Raw genomic sequence first — 19,295 nt, 5'->3', positions numbered from 1 at the left:
CCTTGTCCAACTGGCTAGCGGCTTGTATTTCTTTTTGCTACGCTCAGGCTGGTCTCACGCTCCATGGTCGAGTCACGGGGCATAAGGTCAGGGCTATGGCAGCTTCTGTTGCTTTCCTCCGGTCTACTCCTGTGGAGGACATATGTAAAGCTGCCACTTGGTCTTCGGTTCATACGTTCACCTCCCACTACTGTCTGGACACTTTGTCCAGAAGCGACGGCCGGTTTGGCCAGTCGGTGTTACATAACCTGTTTTCCTAAATTGCCATCCTCCCACCTGCCCTTTTTTGGTTGGCTTGGAGGTCACCCACATGTGAGAATATCATGCCTGCTTGTCCTGGGATAAAGCACAGTTACTTACCATAACAGGTGTTATCCAGGGACAGCAGGCATATATTCTCACAACCCGCCCACCTCCCCGGGGATGGCTTCTTTGCTGGTTATGGAACTGAGGACCACGAGGTGAGGATGCGCCCTCTAGTGGGCAAGAAGGCATGCACATGCGTGGTGCAGTGTAGCAAACTTGAAACTTCAATCAAGTTTGCTTGAAAAGCTGTCCGCGCTGGGGCTCCGTAGATGACGTCACCCACATGTGAGAATATATGCCTGCTGTCCCTGGATAACACCTGTTACGGTAAGTAACTGTGCTTTCTGGTATAATATAAATCTTTGATTGTAGGGATTGTTAATAGGTTCTGATTGGTGGACCTGAGGGCCTTGGAAGGGGTGTGTGGTATTAAATGTTTGTCAAGGAAGGCTGGCTGATGAGAAATCTTGATCTTAAAAATTTTATAAGTTGTTCTATGTGAGACTGGTAACCAATGAGATTCTCGTAGTAGGGGGTGACATGGTCATATATTTTAGCTTTAGCAATGAGTTTGATCGCTGTATTTTGAATTAGTTGTATTCGATGAGTTTCTTTCTGGGTTATTCCATGATAAAGAGAGTTATAGTAATCTATATGTGAAATGATCAGAGAGTGGATTAGGGTTTGAATAGAGGGGGGTTCTAAAACTGAGGTTATGGATCGAATTAGGCAGAGTTTATATGATAAGTGAGATATTTATCAAAGGTGATTCCTTGGAGTTTGAGTTTGGACTCGATTTGTAAGGGAACAGAATGGATAGATATTTGTCCAACTAGGAGGTATTTCAGTTCTCAGTGCTCCCCTTTGGCCTAGCAACGGCACCTTTAACAACTTTTGATGCGACCTCATTTAGAATATTGTGTACAATTCTGGAGGCTGAACCTTCAAAAAGATGTAAAAAGGATGGAGTCGGTCCAGAGGAAGGCTACTAAAATGGTATGTGGTCTTCATCATAAGGCGCTTTAGGACAGACTTAAAGATCTCAATCTGTATACTTTGGAGGAAAGGTGGGAGAGGGGAGATATGAGAGAGACGTTTAAATCCCAAAATTTAACTACAAAATATTACTCACCAGAGATGGGTTACACTCCCCCGATAATCATTTCACAAACCAGTGGAGAAAAAGCCTCAAAAATTTCAATGCAGCAGTAAACAACTTTAATACTGTTTTAAGTCCAAGCTGCTTATGTACTTTCACTGGCAAAAAAATTCCACCACCACTGAAATGTAATTATCAAAAGGGTAATATACCCATCACTGTGCACAGGAAAAACAAAAAAAGTTTTACTTAGCTTGGGACCATGGTCTGAAATGCCATGCTGTACTAGTAGAAAATGTCTGGCCAGACTGTAGATGGAAACACCACGGCACCATTTAGATGTATAGTTCAGAATCCATGCCAATGGTTAAGTGGTTGCTCCTTGTTTGGAGTGTTGTTGCTGTTTTAGTTTACAGTTGTTAGTTTCTTGGTTCTGCTTGGCTATTCGGAAGACTGAGTGTACTGGGGAATGCATAACCCACTGGTACTACAGCTAAAGCTTATGTTTCAGTCTCCACCTGCTGGTCATGGTATTACCCAACAGTGAGCTGTGCCGGTCTGGAGAGACTAAAAGAAAGAAAATTAGCAGGTAAGAACCTAATTTATCCTTCTTCTAGTTTTTGTTTTTGAAATAAAGTGGGGCAATAATGAGGTACTGTTTATTTTATTGAAATCTTTCTATACTGCACATAACAACCAAAAAAGGATCAAAGCAGTTTACAGTATAACTTAATCAAATATATGAAAAGAACTCCACTTAAAATAGAAAAGAAAGAAGAAAAAGTAAAAGAACAAAATGTCTAATACATCATATCCAATAGTATTGAGGGAAATTCTGCTGCAACTGGTTGCAACCATGGATATTAGAGGAGACTGTTAACGTTTAACTAAGAGGAGCAGGAATACCTGCATAGATTTCGTCCTCCAATGATCTCACTAGCCATGTGGTTGGGGTGATCCTGACTATGTTTGAAGAATATTCAGCCTAGGACAATAATTACATCACTGTTTATCATCCCTTCAATATGTTTGGTCCCTTCAATATGGGGTCGGTACCAACTATCTTAATTCTGTTGGAAAACAACCTTCATGTCAAGAGCAATTTTATAAATTTAGCTACCCCTAAATATAAACGCAAGCCTTTTCTTTTAATATCTCTGGATAAGGATCCAACAGACATATTGGTATATTCCTGAATCTTACAAGAAAGAAACACTTATCGAGACTTGATTACTGTAATGCCCTTTATCTTGGAATAACAAAGGTTAGATGTAAGGCGTTATATGTTACACAGAATATGGCTGCAAGATTGATAACAGGTTTGTCTAAATATGATCGTATTTCACCTCATCTTCAAAAATTGCATTGGCTACTAGTCGCCTTCAGAATACAGTACAAAGTTTTTGTTTTGTTTTAATTCTTTATTCATTTTTAAAACTGAAAAAGTGCCTACAAGTATACATACAAATAATATCATAAAAACACAGCACTTATGTTTGTACATAAATATATTAGAAAATTACTTAATCCCACCCCACCCCACCCCTCCCATTTCCCACCATCATCCCTGGATGTGTGTAGGAATCAGAAATCTTAAATAAAGATGCAATCTATTGTCTAACATAAACCTCTAATGGACTCCAAATAGTTTTAAATCTTTTACTAGTCCCCAATTGCTCTGATAACATCCTTTCATACCTGTAACTTTGACAAAGGGTTTCCCACCAAAAAAACAAGGTTTAGTCTGTCCCAATTCTTCCAGTTATTCAATATTAGCTGCATGGCCACTCCCGTCATGACAAGCAAAAGTCTTTTTTTATTTATATTGATTGGACTTTTAGGGTTTAACAATGTCCCAAAAAGGACCACATCATAAGATAATGGTATGGAAACACCTAGTATGTAATTTTCCCTAATATAGATTTCCAAAATTTGAGTATTAAGGGATAATGGAACAACAGATGATCCAGTGTCCCTATCTCAAGATGACAGTGCCAACATCTATTAGACTTTGAACTATCTAACTTTTGCAAATGAACAGGGGTCCAAAAATCCTATATAACAGAAAAAAACAAGTTTTTCTCATAGATGCTGATGCTGTACATCTCATCCTCCAAGTCTAAATCTGTGGCCATTGAGTAGCAGAAATCTGTTGCTTTGTCTCAATGCTCCAAATGTCCCTTAGGCTTGTTTTTGGTTTCTTATTCAAATATTCCAATATTAATTTATACCACTTGGTGGCCTGATGCCCTAGGAAATCTGTCTGGAAACATAGGCCCGGTAAGCTATACTGATTGTTTAAGTTATGCCAATGAGGGAACCCTTTCTGAATGGCCTGTTTCAACTTCAACCATTTAAAAGCTTGAGACTTTGAGATACCGAATGATTGTTGCAGTTGTGATAAATTTAGCATTTTCCCATTAGAGATCACATCATCTAAAGTATGTATGCCTTCCCTCAGCCAATGCTTCCAGAGGATCTTAGATTCACCAGTTTGAATCTTGGAGTTTAACCATAGAGATTGACACATGGATTGTTGTATTGGAATAGGTGTTAAATTATTAATAAATTTTAGGGTATTCCAGTTGGCACAAAGAATACTATTGTCCTTGTATATTCTAGGTAACTTAATACTCAAGATATGGCACAAATGCAATGGGGACAATAGATGAGTTTCTAATATTAGCCAGTCCGGAAGATGTTCCATGAGTTCAGGAAGGATCCAATACATCCCCTGACACAGAATGAATGCTTGATGATATCTATAAAAATTTGGAAATTTATCCCTCCCGCCGATTATGATTTTTGTAAATATACTAAAGCTATTCTAGAAGTTTTACCCAGCCAAATAAATTTTGTAAGAATCCCATTGAATTTCTTATAAAATGAACTTTGAAAATAAACTGGAAACATACTCATTTGGTAGCAAACTACAGGTAAAATCATCGTTTTGTTGGTTTGGATTCTCCCCCACCAAGAAAGATGTAATGGGTTCCAATGCTCACACATAAGTACAAAGTTATGATGATTTGTCATCAATTTTTGTACAGAAATATCCCAGAATTGATTAAAAATAACATATCTAGTTATATTCCAAAAAGATCTCTGCATTCAGAGAATTTGGCCTTTCTGAAGACTGTGAATCCATGATTAGTTGATACTAGCAAAAAGACCTTTTGCTGTGCAGGAGTTAAGAATTGGAACTCTGTGATAGGATAGCTACAGATTTGTTGTGAGAGAGGTATGTCTAGAAAATTATTGAAAACACAGTTATTTGTTGATGCTTTCTTTTAGACATATCTTTTTTTCTCTTTTTGTAAACCCGATGAACTGTTCATGATCTATAATTACATTCTTAATTTGTGTCTGCGATACGCTATTAACCATGCTGTTCTTAAGTTCTGTTTCTGTGGAAACTTATTTTAATATTTTTAGCTATGAATTTTAAGATTTGTTTGTTCATTGTGTTTTAAGACTATGTATGTATATTCTGTAATCCTTTAGTTGTAAATGGTATAGAAATTTATAAAATAAATAAAAATAAATACTGACTCTACTTAAACATCCAGATTCTCTGATTATAGATTCTAGTGCTCTCCTAATTTATTTAGCCAGAAATGTACCCAGTCAGCACATAAAACCTTTTACTACTATGACAAAGGTTATAAAATAAAGTAAAATACCTGATCTGAAGTTTCGGGTCCGGGGTGTCAGGCTGGTTCAGACGCCGGTAGCAGGTGCGGTGGAATGTGGGTATTTTAGGGCCGCAGCTGAACTGCCTGTTTGCCGAGGCACTGTTCATTGCTAGGGGGGTATCCGGAATGGCTCCAGAAATGCCATTTGTGGGCCTGGTTGCAGCTATGGCGCATGTCGATAACATCATGCATATGTAGTGATGTCATCAATATGCGTCCGCGCATGCGCGGTAAGCCCCAGTTGCCAGTAGGTCTTAGGAGGCCCGAAGATAAAGATTTTAGTGCCGGCAAGCATCGGAGAGATGGCGAGGGACAGATGAAAAGAGGGGGAGAGCCAGTAGCATCAGGGGGAGTCATGGAAACAGCTCCTGTGGCTCGTGGCTAAGCCAGTAGCATCAGGAGGAGCCATGGAAATGGCTCCTGTGGCTCGTGGCTAAGCCAGTAGCGTCGGGGGGAACCATGGAAACAGATCCTGATAGGCTCGAGATGGGAGCCTGTAAGAAGCAAGGGGACAACGTTTTTAAAGGTTTTATTCAACTGAATGCATTGATTTATTTTTGCTTTAGTTGAGTCTCCTTCAGACAGGGAGCAGGTTACACTATTGTTTACCTAATAGTATGCATCTGGCATGTGTTTGTTTCAGGGTTGTGTCTTTATTGAGGATCCAGAGACTCTAGTTTTACAAGCACCTAAAGACTCCTTCACGATGAGGAGCACTGAGAGAGGTGTGGGACAACCTATGCATAAGTTCTCCTTTTCACAGGTAATCTAGAGCAGTGTTTCTCAACTTCTTCAAGCCAAGTACCCTCTAAGTCTAACAAATATCAACTGAATACCCCTGCCCAAGCTCCACCCCTGACCTCGCCCCATAATAATAGTACTAATTGTAATGCATTTTTTCCATTCATTTTTAATATACACACAATATAATCTTATTAACAATACATAATGGTAACCACAAAATTAAACTACACAAAGCACTCTGTACGAAAAGAAAATGTTAATTATCATTTATATTCTGGATTTTTTTCAGAGGTCAAAGCAGATGACTTTAAAATATGCAATGTCACCTCGGTAACAACTACAGAAATATAGACAAATATAGTGCAAAATATAGACAGCAGATATAAATTCTCAAAACTGACACATTTCGATCAATCACTAAATTGTAAATAAAATCATTTTCCCTACCTTTGTTGTCTGGTGATTTTATTTTTCTAATCATCCTTTCCCAGTCTTTGGTTGCATTTCCTTCTGGCTGTGTTCTTAACTTATTTATTTATTTAAAAATTTATATACTGCATAAAACTAAGTGGTTTACAAAATTACATGCATACATATTGAAAATACTAAAACATGTTGTTGTTTTTTTAATTCTTTATTCATTTTAAAACTTTCATCAAGTGTACAAATATTATATAATAAACACATTTAGCTTGAGCACTTGAACAACTTATCATTATAACTTATAATTAAAAATGTAACCCTATCCCACCCTCCCTCAAAACTCTCTATTTATTATAAGATCATATAATTTAAATCCCACCCCCCACCCAATACTGGATGATGTGGAATTAATAGAAAAATGGCATCTAATCATGACAGAAAGATGTTAATGGCTCCCATATTTTAATTTGACTACTTAATAGAGAGATAAATTACTTAGTAATCTGTGGCTAACAGGAACTATGTATCAATTTTTCACAGCTATAAATCATTTAAAGTCCAAACTTATTGTGATTATGAAAGATAACTTCTATAAATAATTTGTGAAGTGCTCAGACCTATTAACCCATATAGTAGTGATGTCACCACAATGAGGTTAACTAAGGGACCATCATTGCCTTCACTTGTCCCCTACCCTCCCTGAATGTTGAATACTAAATCCAATCTAATGGTGGTACTTATCTTCGTTCAGGGGCAGTTCATGTTGATGCTGTTAACTCTCATTGGTGACTGGTGCAAAATAAAGTGCTCGTGCTTCTTTAAAATCTTGTTAGTTCTTTCTTAGGAAAACTCCCGTCCCCCCGACCCGGATTTCATCTCTTCGTCAGGGAGGGACACTAAGAAAAATCGAACAGCAAACTAGAAATATATGGTAACAAAATATACTGGGTTATATTTCTACCATCTAAGCGTTATCAAATACTTAAAAGGCTCTTATATCCATTTTCATATATAAATCTTTAATATAAATATTACCTGATATCGGCTCACTATGATCAGAGTAGTTCAAAGTGGACTGAGCGAATGAAGCTCACTTCACATTGTATTTTTTATATATAGGGTAGCTAACCGGAACTTAATCTTAAAAATCGCCAACAACCGGAAGTAAATGCAACATCGAGAGATTACTTCACGGGTTATTATTCTACATTGCTAACCATTCTATATCTAAATTTAGTCCTATTGGCTGTAGGGTTTGCCAATTGTATATCAGACGCTGTTCTTTGAATATTAAAGTTCTTGATATATCCCCTTCATTTTTGCGTGTTTGGATTAACACTGTATACTTAAGGTCTTCTAATGAGTGTGAATGCTGGGACCAATGAGAAACCAGGGGGGCGGCAACCCTATTAGTTCTAATATTACTTAAATGTTCCGTGATTCGAGTTTTGATTTTACGGATCGTTTGACCAATATAAACTTTTTTACATGGGCATTGTATGTAATAAACCACGCCCCTGGAATCACAATTAGTCCCGGTATTCAGAAAGAAATGACGTGTTCCTGATGGTGGGATTTCTACAAAAGTAGCGTCTAATACATAACTGCAGACCCTACATTTTCCACAAGGTTTGTGGGGTAATTTGTTTATGGGGCTTTGTTGGTAATGATTAGAAGACCTTAAGTATACAGTGTTAATCCAAACACGCAAAAATGAAGGGGATATATCAAGAACTTTAATATTCAAAGAACAGCGTCTGATATACAATTGGCAAACCCTACAGCCAATAGGACTAAATTTAGATATAGAATGGTTAGCAATGTAGAATAATAACCCGTGAAGTAATCTCTCGATGTTGCATTTACTTCCGGTTGTTGGCGATTTTTAAGATTAAGTTCCGGTTAGCTACCCTATATATAAAAAAATACAATGTGAAGTGAGCTTCATTCGCTCAGTCCACTTTGAACTACTCTGATCATAGTGAGCCGATATCAGGTAATATTTATATTAAAGATTTATATATGAAAATGGATATAAGAGCCTTTTAAGTATTTGATAACGCTTAGATGGTAGAAATATAACCCAGTATATTTTGTTACCATATATTTCTAGTTTGCTGTTCGATTTTTCTTAGTGTCCCTCCCTGACGAAGAGATGAAATCCGGGTCGGGGGGACGGGAGTTTTCCTAAGAAAGAACTAACAAGATTTTAAAGAAGCACGAGCACTTTATTTTGCACCAGTCACCAATGAGAGTTAACAGCATCAACATGAACTGCCCCTGAACGAAGATAAGTACCACCATTAGATTGGATTTAGTATTCAACATTCAGGGAGGGTAGGGGACAAGTGAAGGCAATGATGGTCCCCTAGTTAACCTCATTGTGGTGACATCACTACTATATGGGTTAATAGGTCTGAGCACTTCACAAATTATTTATAGAAGTTATCTTTCATAATCACAATAAGTTTGGACTTTAAATGATTTATAGCTGTGAAAAATTGATACATAGTCCCATATTTTAATAAAATTTTTATAATTTCCATTCTGTACCGCTATTGATCTTACTAAAACATGTTTTGATAGAACAAACACAATAAAACATTAACTAATGGTATCGTTATTAAAACCTTTTTTCAAATTCAGCCTACAAGATGGAAAGACCAAATCTCATAAAAACATTTACAGGACGGTAAAACTTTAACTGTTTCCAGGGTCTTCATATCCATTGACTGTTTTTCTCTCCTTTTTCATTTTCTGTCCTGCATCCATCTTTGGCATTAACTTTTAACATTTAACTTTTTTCCATTTATCCCAGGAAAAGCAGGCAGCATATTCTCTACATGTGGGTGACGTCACCGACTTGCAGACTTGCTCGAAGACCTTCAGGCTTGCGATTGGCCCACGCATGCGTGCAAGCCCCTCCCGCCCTGCCTAGGGAATGCGTCTCCTCAGCATGTCCTCAGTTCAGTGTTTTCCGCGGAGCCAGAAGCACTGCTTCCTTGCTGCACAATCTTGTTGTCCCTCTTGCACCACGACTTTCTTTATTGTTTTCGTTAGGTCGCTGTGCTCGCGTCTTTATTATTTTTCAGTTCATATATTTTTGACCGGTCCTTACCTGGCCGCCTGGCCTCGCGGGGCCGCAGCCGTGTTTTTTCTTATATCCCAGCCTCGTTCCGGATTTAAAAACTGCACTCAATGTAACTGGGTTATCTCTATCACCAATCCCCATCGTTGGTGTGTTGAGGGCCTGGGTGCTGAACACCACGCTGAGCCGTGTCCCCGTTGTGCGACTCTTCAAACGCAGGCTCTTCATCGACTGGTAGCCAAGATTTTTCAACTCTTTGGCTCCATGGATCCTGCGGGGCAGGTCTTGAGCTCAGCCTCGGCACCCTCGTTGGGCGCCTCGGCCTCAGCTGTCTCATTGGGTGCTTCGGCCTCGAAATCCCCGTCGGCCTCGAAGGCTCCGGCCTCGGCCTCTTCTGCTACTCCGGCCTCGGGTAAGTCTCCTCTTTCCTCCTCAGGTGTGCCGGCAAAGAAGACTTCCTCTGAGTCTCATGTCAGCGCCGCGTCATCGGTGTCTTCGAGACATCATTCTAAGTGTGCCTCCTCACGTAGGGAATACTCATCCTCAAGGTCGCCCCCGAAGGAGCACACTGCTGTACCCTCAACCCACCTTCCTTTGGTCTCGGTGCCTATGTTCGAGGACGTGCTTAAGGCTATTATTACCACACAGCTTTCCTCGGTGGTAAGCCAACTCATCCTGACCTCGACGCCTATGGCCTTGGTCTCGACCCAGTCGTGGTTTGCCCAGCCTGAGCGTCCCCTCGTTTCTCGAGGCGTCACCCACAAGACTTGTCGGGTTCCCTCGAGCGATTCTTCCTCCCCTGAGGCACCGAGGATCTTTCGGGGGTCCCGGCCAGGGGGTCGTGTCTCCCCCGCTACTGAGGCGAAGCTTGCCTCTTCTAAAAAGCCCCAGTCTTCCCTGCCCTATCGGGGCATGTCTTCGACCTCGAAACCGTCTACACATGCACGTGTCCTCAAATTGGACTCTAGTGTTTGTTCCCCATCGAGAAGCTTGCCGGCTTCTAAGGGGCCTGCTTCGAAGCTTGTTGGGGATTTTTCCTATAACCCGTGTTCTCCGAAGCTCTCTCAGCGATTTCCTCGGACTCCGGGGTCTTCCCTGGTCCATTTGGCACGGGGCCGTTCTTCGACGCCCTCTACACACCTTAGTCGAACCTCTTCCGTCTCCCATTCACGGGACTCTGAAGCTCCGGCTTACTATTACAGAGAGGTTTCTCCTTTCTTGGCTGTGCTTTGATCTCGGTCGGAGTCTCCTCCGGAGGATGAATCCTCTTCTCGGACCTCCTTCTTTAATCGTTTCATCTCTGACATGGGCAGAGCTCTGAATTTGGATCTTCAGTCCGACTCCCGCTTTACGCAGGAATACTTGACGGAACTGAGAGTTGACAATATGCCTCGTGAGGCACTTCACCTTCAATTGCATCAGATTCTTCGGCAGACGTTTCTCCAGAACCTGGAAACACCTTATGCTGTCACAGCTATTTCCTCCAAGTTGGAGTCCCGTTACCGGACTACTCCCGTTAAAGGGTTTGAGGGTGCTCAGCTTTCCCACCAATCCTTGGTGGTTGAGTCTTCTTTGAAGAAGTCTAACCCCTCGAAGGTCTATGCTGCCGTTCCCCCTGGCATGGAGGGCCATACGATGGACAAATTTGGTCGGCGTCTTTATCAGAACTCGATAATGGCGAACCGTGTCCTTAACTACAGTTTCTTCTTCACGTCCTACCTTCGGTTCTGTATTGATGCCCTCCGCTCGTTCCGGGAGGCCCTGCCAGAGCCTCGGCACCAGGAGTTTCATCTCCTCGTGGAGACCCTCTTCCAACTCCGCCTGTATATGTTTCAGGCCTCTTATGACGCCTTTGAATTATCCTCGAGAGTCACAGCCTTTGCGATCGCTATGCGTCGCCTTGCTTGGCTCCGGCTTGTGCATATGGATCAGAATCTACAGGATCATCTTGCCAATCTCCCGTGTGTGGGTCATGAGCTCTTCGATGATTCCATCGAGGCAGCCACGAAGTGCCTCTCGGACCACGAGCAGTCTTTTGCGTCTCTGGTGAAACTTAACCTAAGGCCCCTCTGGCTCGCCAATATAAAATTCCTCTCCAGAGGTATCCACAGAAATCCACTCCTGCTTTCTCTAGGCCTCCTTCGAAACGGCCTCTGCAGCAGCAACGTCAACCTAAAACTCAGCCGCTGGCCCCGGCCAAATCCGGGCCGTCCTTTTGACAATTCCAGTATGAGCCTTCGGGTTCCCTTCCTCATGGAGCCTTCCCCATTTCCCTTCGGGGGTTGTATCCATCATTTCTTTGCCCAATGGGCAAATATTACCACTGACAGCTGGGTACTGTCTATCATCAAGGAGGGGTACTCCCTCCACTTCAGTCGCGTACCCCCGGACTTGCCTCCAAGAGAGTTTCCTTCTGCTCAGTCTCAGCTTCCTCTCCTTCTGCAGGAAGCTCAGGCCCTTCTTCGCCTGAGGGCAGTCGAGGAGGTTTCCAAGGAACAGTGGAACTCCAGGTTTTATTCCTGGTACTTTCTGGTACCCAAGAAGACGGGGGATCTGCGTCCGATCTTGGACCTCCGTGCACTGAACAAGTTTCTGGTACGGGAACGATTCAGAATGCTCACCCTTCCCACATTGTATCCCCTCTTGAACGAAGGGGCTGACTGTGCTCACTGGACCTCAAGGAGGCGTATACGCACATTCCGATGCATCCGGCCTCTCGTCGGTATTTGAGATTCCGGGTGGGGGGATCTCCATCTTCAGTATTGTGTTCTTCCCTTCGGCCTGGCGGCCTCTCCGAGGGTCTTCACGGTGTCTGGTTGTGGTAGCTGCGGCCCTGCACCTCCGTGGCCTGCAGGTGTTTCCCTACCTCGATGACTGGTTAATCAAAGCGTTCTCTCGCAAAGAAGTCCTGCGAGTGACAGAACAGACTATCTTGCTCCTTCAGAGTCTTGGCTTCGAGGTGAACTTTCCCAAGTCCCACCTCTGTCCTTCCCAGTCTCGAGTTCATTGGAGCGGTCCTGGACACGGTGCACCTCCGCTCCTTCTTGCCTCGGCCTCGTCAGGAGGCCCTTATTCGATTGTGCCGCATGGTGACCCATCTGCACTCAGCGCCGGCTCGGCTCATGATGATCCTCCTAGGTCATATGGCCTCCACGGTTCACGTGACTCCTTTTGCCAGACTTCACCTCCGTATTCCTCAATGGACTCTGGCATCCCAGTGGAACCAGGTTCGGGATCCTCACTTTTTTAAAATTCTTTATTCATTTTCAATCTTACATCAAGTGTACAAACTTTGCAACAATAAAGTTAACACATCACATGACAATCTTTCTATTTTATCTTATCCTATATAATAAAAGGTTAGCGGCGCATGCGCTTTTAAAAAAGCGTGATTACTGCCGCCTTGGTGTGTGATCCGTGGCCGTGTTCCATTTTAGAACCCGGCCAATGATCACTCTGGCCACTCCTCTCCTCCCGCCCTCACTCACCCTGGAAGCCAGGCAAGCTCTCTTCCTTACCGCGTCCTCGGCAGGGAACACATCTCGGCCCTCATTCGCCGCCACCGCCACTGCTGATCCTCCTGTAAAGAGCAGCCTGCGATGATGGCCGGCTTTAGCGAACCTCGCAGGCCGCTCTCCAACTCGGTAGCACGTTCCCTCTGACACGATCCCGTGCATCAGAGGGAACGTGCTACCGAGGCTGGAGAGCGGCCTGCGAGGTTCCCTAAAGCCGGCCACCATCGCAGGCTGCTCTTCAGGAGGATCAGCAGCGTAAGAGGAGCCGCCACCAGCACTTTTAAAACTAACCTTCGGCCGCAGCAGGCCAGCCCGCGGGAAGGGAAGGGGGGAGGGGCCGAACGGAGCAGGCCAAATCGCATTAAGAGAAGGGAGGGGCCGAACGGAGCAGGACAGCTCACAAGAAGGGAATTGCTTCACAGGGACCTGGAGGGGAAGGGAAATGCGCTGCTGCTTCTGCAAAGGAAAGTGGGGGGGGGGGGCTTCACAGGGACCTGGAGGGGAAGGGAAATACCGCTGCTGCTTCTGCAAAGGAAAGTGGGGGTGAGGGCTTCACAGGAACCTGGAGGGGAAGGGAAATACGCTGCTGCTTCTGCAAAGGAAAGTGGGGGGGGGGGCTTCACAGGGACCTGGAGGGGAAGGGAAATATGCTGCTGCTTCTGCAAAGGAAAGTGGGGGGGGGGCTTCACAGGGACCTGGAGGGGAACTGAAATACCACTGCTGCTTCTGCAAAGGAAAGTGGGGGGGGGGCTTCACAGGGACCTGGAGGGGAACGGAAATACCGCTGCTGCTTCTGCAAAGGAAAGTGGGGGGGGGCTTCACAGGGACCTGGAGGGGAACGGAAATATGCTGCTGCTTCTGCAAAGGAAAGTGTGTGTGTGGGGGGGGTTTCACAGGGACCTGGAGGGGAACGGAAATACCACTGCTGCTTCTGCAAAAGAAAGTGGGGGGGGGGCTTCACAGGGACCTGGAGGGGAACGGAAATACCGCTGCTGCTTCTGCAAAGGAAAGTGGGGGGGGGGCTTCACAGGGACCTGGAGGGGAACTGAAATACCACTGCTGCTTCTGCAAAAGAAAGTGGGGGGGGGCTTCACAGGGACCTGGAGGGGAACGGAAATACCGCTGCTGCTTCTGCAAAGGAAAGTGGGGGGGGGGCTTCACAGGGACCTGGAGGGGAACTGAAATACCACTGCTGCTTCTGCAAAGGAAAGTGGGGGGGGAGAAGGGAGGGGGGAAATGCTGCTACTACTTAACAGGGACCTGGAGGGGAACGGAAATACCGCTGCTGCTTCTGCAAAGGAAAGTGGGGGGGGGGGAGGAGAGACAGAAAGAAATACAGACAGGCAAAGGAGGCCAGGGAGAGAGAGAGAAAAATAGCAGGAGGGAGGGAGAGAGACAGAAAGGAAGGAAGAAAGAGACAGTAACAGGGAGAGAGACATAAATAAAGAAAGACAGACAGGCATATATTCTAGCACCCGTTAATGTAACGGGCTTAAACACTAGTAATACATAAAATTACCACTCTCCCCCCCCCATCGATCCCTCTATTATTTTCCCAATATGAATAATAAAATATAAAGCCTCCCCTTTCCTAACATTAGAAAATGGTATTTACTCATTACAATAAGAAGTTAATGGCTCCAAAATTTATTTTAAAATTCTTATAATTCCCTTGTTGTATAGCTATTGTTCTTTCCATTTTATATATGTGACATAATGAGTTCCACCAGAAATTATAATTGAGTCTACTGTAGTTTTTCCAATTACTTGTGATATGCTGAATGGCGACTCCTGTCATCAATAAAAATATATTGTTATTTGATGATATTTGGCTCTTTTTCCTCATTGACATACCAAATAGTATTGTATCATAAGATAATGCCACATGCTTTTCCATTAAACAATTTACTTGATCCCAAATTGAGTTCCAAAAGGCTAAGATAAAGGGACAATAAAACAAAAGATGATCTAAAGTCCCTCTCTCTCGACACATTGTCGTGACTCCTTTGTTGAGGAAGTCTCTCCGTTGGTGGATGCTCTCTTCCAATCTTTCCAGAGGTTTTCTGTTCCATGCTCCTCCTCCGCAGAAGGTCCTCACAATGGACTCGTCGACCTATGCTTGGGGGGCTCATCTGGACGGTCTACGCACCTAGGGTCTTTGGTCTCGTGCCGACCGTCTTTGTCACATCAATCTTTTGTAGCTTCGAGCGATTTTCCTCGCTCTGAAAGATTTTTGTCATCTGCTTCACTGTAAGGGTGGTCGATCATTGGAACGAGCTGCCTCAGCAGGTGATTAAGGCCAACAGCGTATCAGATTTTAAGAGAAAATGGAATATTCACGTGGGATCTATAGGGGAGTAAAAGTCGGAGAGTGGGTCATTGGTATGGGCAGACTCGATGGGCTATGGCCCTTTTCTGCCATCAATTTCTATGTTTCACGACAGAGTGGTGCTGGTTCACACGGACAACCAGGTTGCTATGTATTATATCAACAAACAGGGAGGCATGGGGTCCCAGTCCCTGTGCCAGGAGGCGATGCAGCTCTGAGATTGGGCCGTCCGCCGCAACATATTCATTCGAGCTGTCTACATTCAGGGCCAGCGGAACTGTCTGGCAGACAAGTTGAATCGTCTTCTGCATCCTCACGAGTGGTCTCTCCACTCTGTAACCCTGCGTCAGGTGTTTGCTCATTGGGGACTCCAGACATCGATCTGTTCGCGTCCCCCCTCAATCACAAGTTGCCCCGCTTCTGCTCCAGGGTTTACACCCCTCTAAGGATTGAGGCGGATGCTTTCCTTCTAGATTGGACGAATGCGTTCCTATATGCGTTCCCTCCGATTCTGAAGACTTTCGTCAAGCTCAAGTCTTTGCATGCCACCATGATTCTGGTAGCTCTTCGGTGGCCCCGGCAACCTTGGTTCTTCCTTCTGTTGCAACTCAGTACCAGGGAGCCTCTTCTTCTGCCTATATTTCCTTCTCTGCTTACGCAGAGTCAGGGTTCTCTACTTCATCCCAACCTCGAATCTTTGCACTTAACGGCTTGGTTCCTCAAGACTTAATACCCTCGTTCCAGCTCTCCCAGCCTGTCCTGGAAGCATCTCGGAAGGGGTCCACTCGCCAATGTTACCATCAGAAGTGGACCCGTTTTTCTTCCTGGTGTGCTGCTCGACAGCTGGAAGCCTCTATCTGCCTCCTTATCTGCTGTCCTGGATTATCTGTTACACTTGTCTGGCGCTGGAATCCGGTCCTCTTCGATTCGAGTCCACCTTAGTGCCATTGCTGCTTTTCATCAGCCGATTGACGGGAAGCCTATCTCTGTTCATCCTGTGGTCTCCCGCTTCATGAAAGGACTTTTCCATGTTCATCCGCCCCTTAAACCTCCTCCGTTAGTTTGGGATCTTAACGTGGTCCTTGCTCATTTGATGAAACCCCCGTTCGAGCCGCTGGCGCGGGCTCACTTGCAGTATCTTACTTGGAAGGTTGTGTTCCTTATTGCTCTCACTTCTGCCTGTCGGGTCAGTGAGCTTCAAGCCTTGGTTGCGGACCCATCTTTCACTGTTTTCCATCATGATAAGGTGGTCCTCCGTACCCATCCTAAGTTCTTGCTTAGATTGTTTCTGATTTTCACATCAACCAATCCATTGTTCTTCCTGTGTTTTTTCTGAAGCCCCATTCTCACCCTGGAGAAACGGCTCTGCATTCTCTTGATTGTAAGCATGTGCTGGCCTTCTACTTAAAGCACACCGTTCCCCACCGGTACTGCTCCCCAGCTGTTCATCTCTTTCGATCCAAATTGCTTGGGTCGCTCTGTTTCTAAGCGGACCATTTCTAGCTGGTTGGCCGCTTGTATCTCTTTCTGTTACGCTCAGGCTGGTCTCTCCCTGCCGGGCCGAGTCACAGGCCACAAGGTCAGAGCGATGGCGGCGTCTGTTGCTTTCCTCTGCTCGACTCCTATCGAAGAAATCTGTAAAGCTGCCATTTGGTCCTCGGTTCATATGTTCACCTTGCACTACTGTCTAGATGCTTTTTCCAGATGTGACGGCCGCTTTGGCCAGTCTGTTTTGCAGCATCTGTTCTCCTGAATTGCCAACTTTCCCTCCATCCCATTGTAGTTAGCTTGGAGGTCGCCCACATGTAGAGAATATGCTGCCTGCTTGTCCTGGGATAAAGCACAGTTACTTACTGTAACAGGTGTTATCCAGGGACAGCAGGCAGATATTCTCGCAACCCACCCACCTCCCTGTGGTTGGCTTCTTTGCTTGCTATCTGAACTGAGGACAAGCTGAGGAAATGCATGCCCTAGGCAGGGCGGGAGGGGCACGCGCGCAAGCGCAGACCAATTGCAAGCCTGAAGGTCTCTGAGCAAGTCTGCTTGCGAAAATGTCCGCTAGGGGGCTCCGTCAGTGACGTCACCCACATGTAGAGAATATCTGCCTGCTGTCCCTGGATAACACCTGTTAACGGTAAGTAACTGTGCTTTTTCTGCTTTCTTCTCAAAATCTACTTTTTCATGTCTTACTTTCCCTTCCTATCTCTCTTCTCTCCCATGAGTTTTTGTGGCAGGAGTGTGGCCCTCTCGTGGCTGCCTTCTAAAATGGCTGCCGCAATCTCTCATGACAGCTCGCGGTACTACAAGAAATGCTGCGAGAGGTCGCGGGTGCTGTTTTTTAGAAGGCAGCTGTGAGGAGACAGGAGGGAAAGGGCCACGCTTCTGCCATAAAGATCCCCACTGGACCACAAGGTACCTCGGTGAGTAGGGGGGTTGAATTGTGGGTTTGGGAGGGAGATTAAAGGGTCAGGACATGGCGAGTGATTCTATCAGGGAAACTCAGGGCCTTTGCTGGGCCGGCCACCTCTGTGGAAAGAGGAAGTTGCATCTTTGGAGGTGGGCCAGTCTAGAAAAGACCCCGAGGCTGCCTGATGGAATCTCTAAAGTAACACTAGCGGCAGCTGTGTGTGGAAATTAAAAGTGCAGTGAACTGCCGCTGCTAGTGTGGGAGGGCTGGGGAGAGAAAATGATGGTGGAAAAAGGAAGATAATGTGACGGCTGAAGGAGGGTGGGAGACTTGTAGTGTCGCACTGCGTACCCCTGGAGTACACATACCGCATGCTGAGAACCTCTGATCTAGAGGCAAGGGGGGGGGGGTTATGCAGCAACATGGCTCTGGGGAGTGTTGGGATATATTGGGCCTCTCATGGAGTGCATAGTATTTAATAGTGTGATGGAGGCTGGAAGTTATAACCATCCTGCTTACTATTTTATTTTTTAAAGATATTTGGTCCTAATGTGAATCAGAAAGAGTTCTTTGAGGGGACAATGAGAGAAGTGGTGAGTGATGTACTGAATGGGCACAACTGGCTGATCTACACCTATGGGGTCACCAATTCTGGCAAAACTTACACAGTACAAGGTAAAGTTTACTTGATTCAAATCTTCCCTTTAACTCTTCTTTATCATCCCTCCAGACCGGCACAGAAACTGATGGGTTATATAATGCACCTCGACCAGCAGGTGGAGACTAAGATGCAAACTTTTGGCTGTAGTATAAGTGGGCTGTGCAGTCCCAAGTACAATCAGTCTGTTCTCAGTCTCCAGCAGGTGGAGGTGGTAAGCCTGTGCAGTCTTCCCTTGTTTAGTGTAGGGCTGTTGGATTTTGTTTAAATTGGCCGCCTTCTCTCTGTTTGTGGTGCTGGATTGAGCTTGGGGGACCCTTTTGGGGATCCATCCAATCTTGTGGTTGCCACACTAGACTGGTCGATTCCCTCCCCCATTTCCCCCACCTCCCCAAATTTTATTTTAGAGGTGCCTCAGCTGTAAGCCTTGCCATCAAATACAGGCAAGGCATATATCTGAGAGAGCCAGTAGGGTCTGTTCAATTGTAAACTAAAGTAGTGCCGGTCTGAAGGGAAGATTTCAATTAAGGTAAATTAAATTTAATTGATAACCGGCACTTTGTTTTTTTCCTAGGAGTGGTTTTTGCAATGAGCACTTTTAAACTGAAAAGGTGCTCATTGTGCTCCAGGCGTGCAGTCGATGTGGCTGGTGTATGCACGAAGTGCACCGGCCGCCGCAAAGGAGAATCCTCGTCGGCTTCGGGTGCCGGCAAGCAGGGTTCCCTTTAGCGCATGCACCGCTTGTTGGAAGTGGAGAAGCCTGGACTTCCCCTACCGCCCACAGAGGAATTTTCCCAGCTGCCGACAGAAATAAAGTTTCCCTTACGATCGATAATGCTGGGGACTCCCTTTTCGCTGCTGCCAGCTTGCCTGCTTTACCGGCTGGGTCTGTTCAAGTCTCTTTACCGCTGCACGCCTCAGGGGAGTGCCTCAGGTGACCTTCCCCCAGGTTTCTGCTGTGTCTCCTGCCTTGGCAGTGAGTACTGCTTTGCTGCCAGGGGGGGTTTGCCCCAGATTTTGTTTTAACCATG

The 19,295-nt window shown here is 45.0% G+C and overlaps 1 protein-coding gene across 3 annotated transcripts in view; it reads left to right on the top strand.

The window, feature by feature from the left end:
• KIF20A (kinesin family member 20A) overlaps window positions 1-19,295 on the top strand; it is a 158,304-nt gene that overhangs the window by 27,936 nt on the left and 111,073 nt on the right. For all 3 annotated transcript variants that reach the window (XM_033927007.1, XM_033927008.1, XM_033927005.1), the window contains exons 4-5: window positions 5,744-5,863; window positions 18,143-18,281. In XM_033927007.1, coding sequence (XP_033782898.1) covers window positions 5,744-5,863; window positions 18,143-18,281 — 259 coding nt within the window. The remainder of the gene's footprint in view (window positions 1-5,743; window positions 5,864-18,142; window positions 18,282-19,295) is intronic.

Source organism: Geotrypetes seraphini, chromosome 18 (genome assembly GCF_902459505.1).
Source record: "Geotrypetes seraphini chromosome 18, aGeoSer1.1, whole genome shotgun sequence".
In the NCBI taxonomy this organism is placed as follows: Eukaryota; Metazoa; Chordata; class Amphibia; order Gymnophiona; family Dermophiidae; genus Geotrypetes; species Geotrypetes seraphini.
This window is presented reverse-complemented; position numbering and strand designations above follow the sequence as displayed.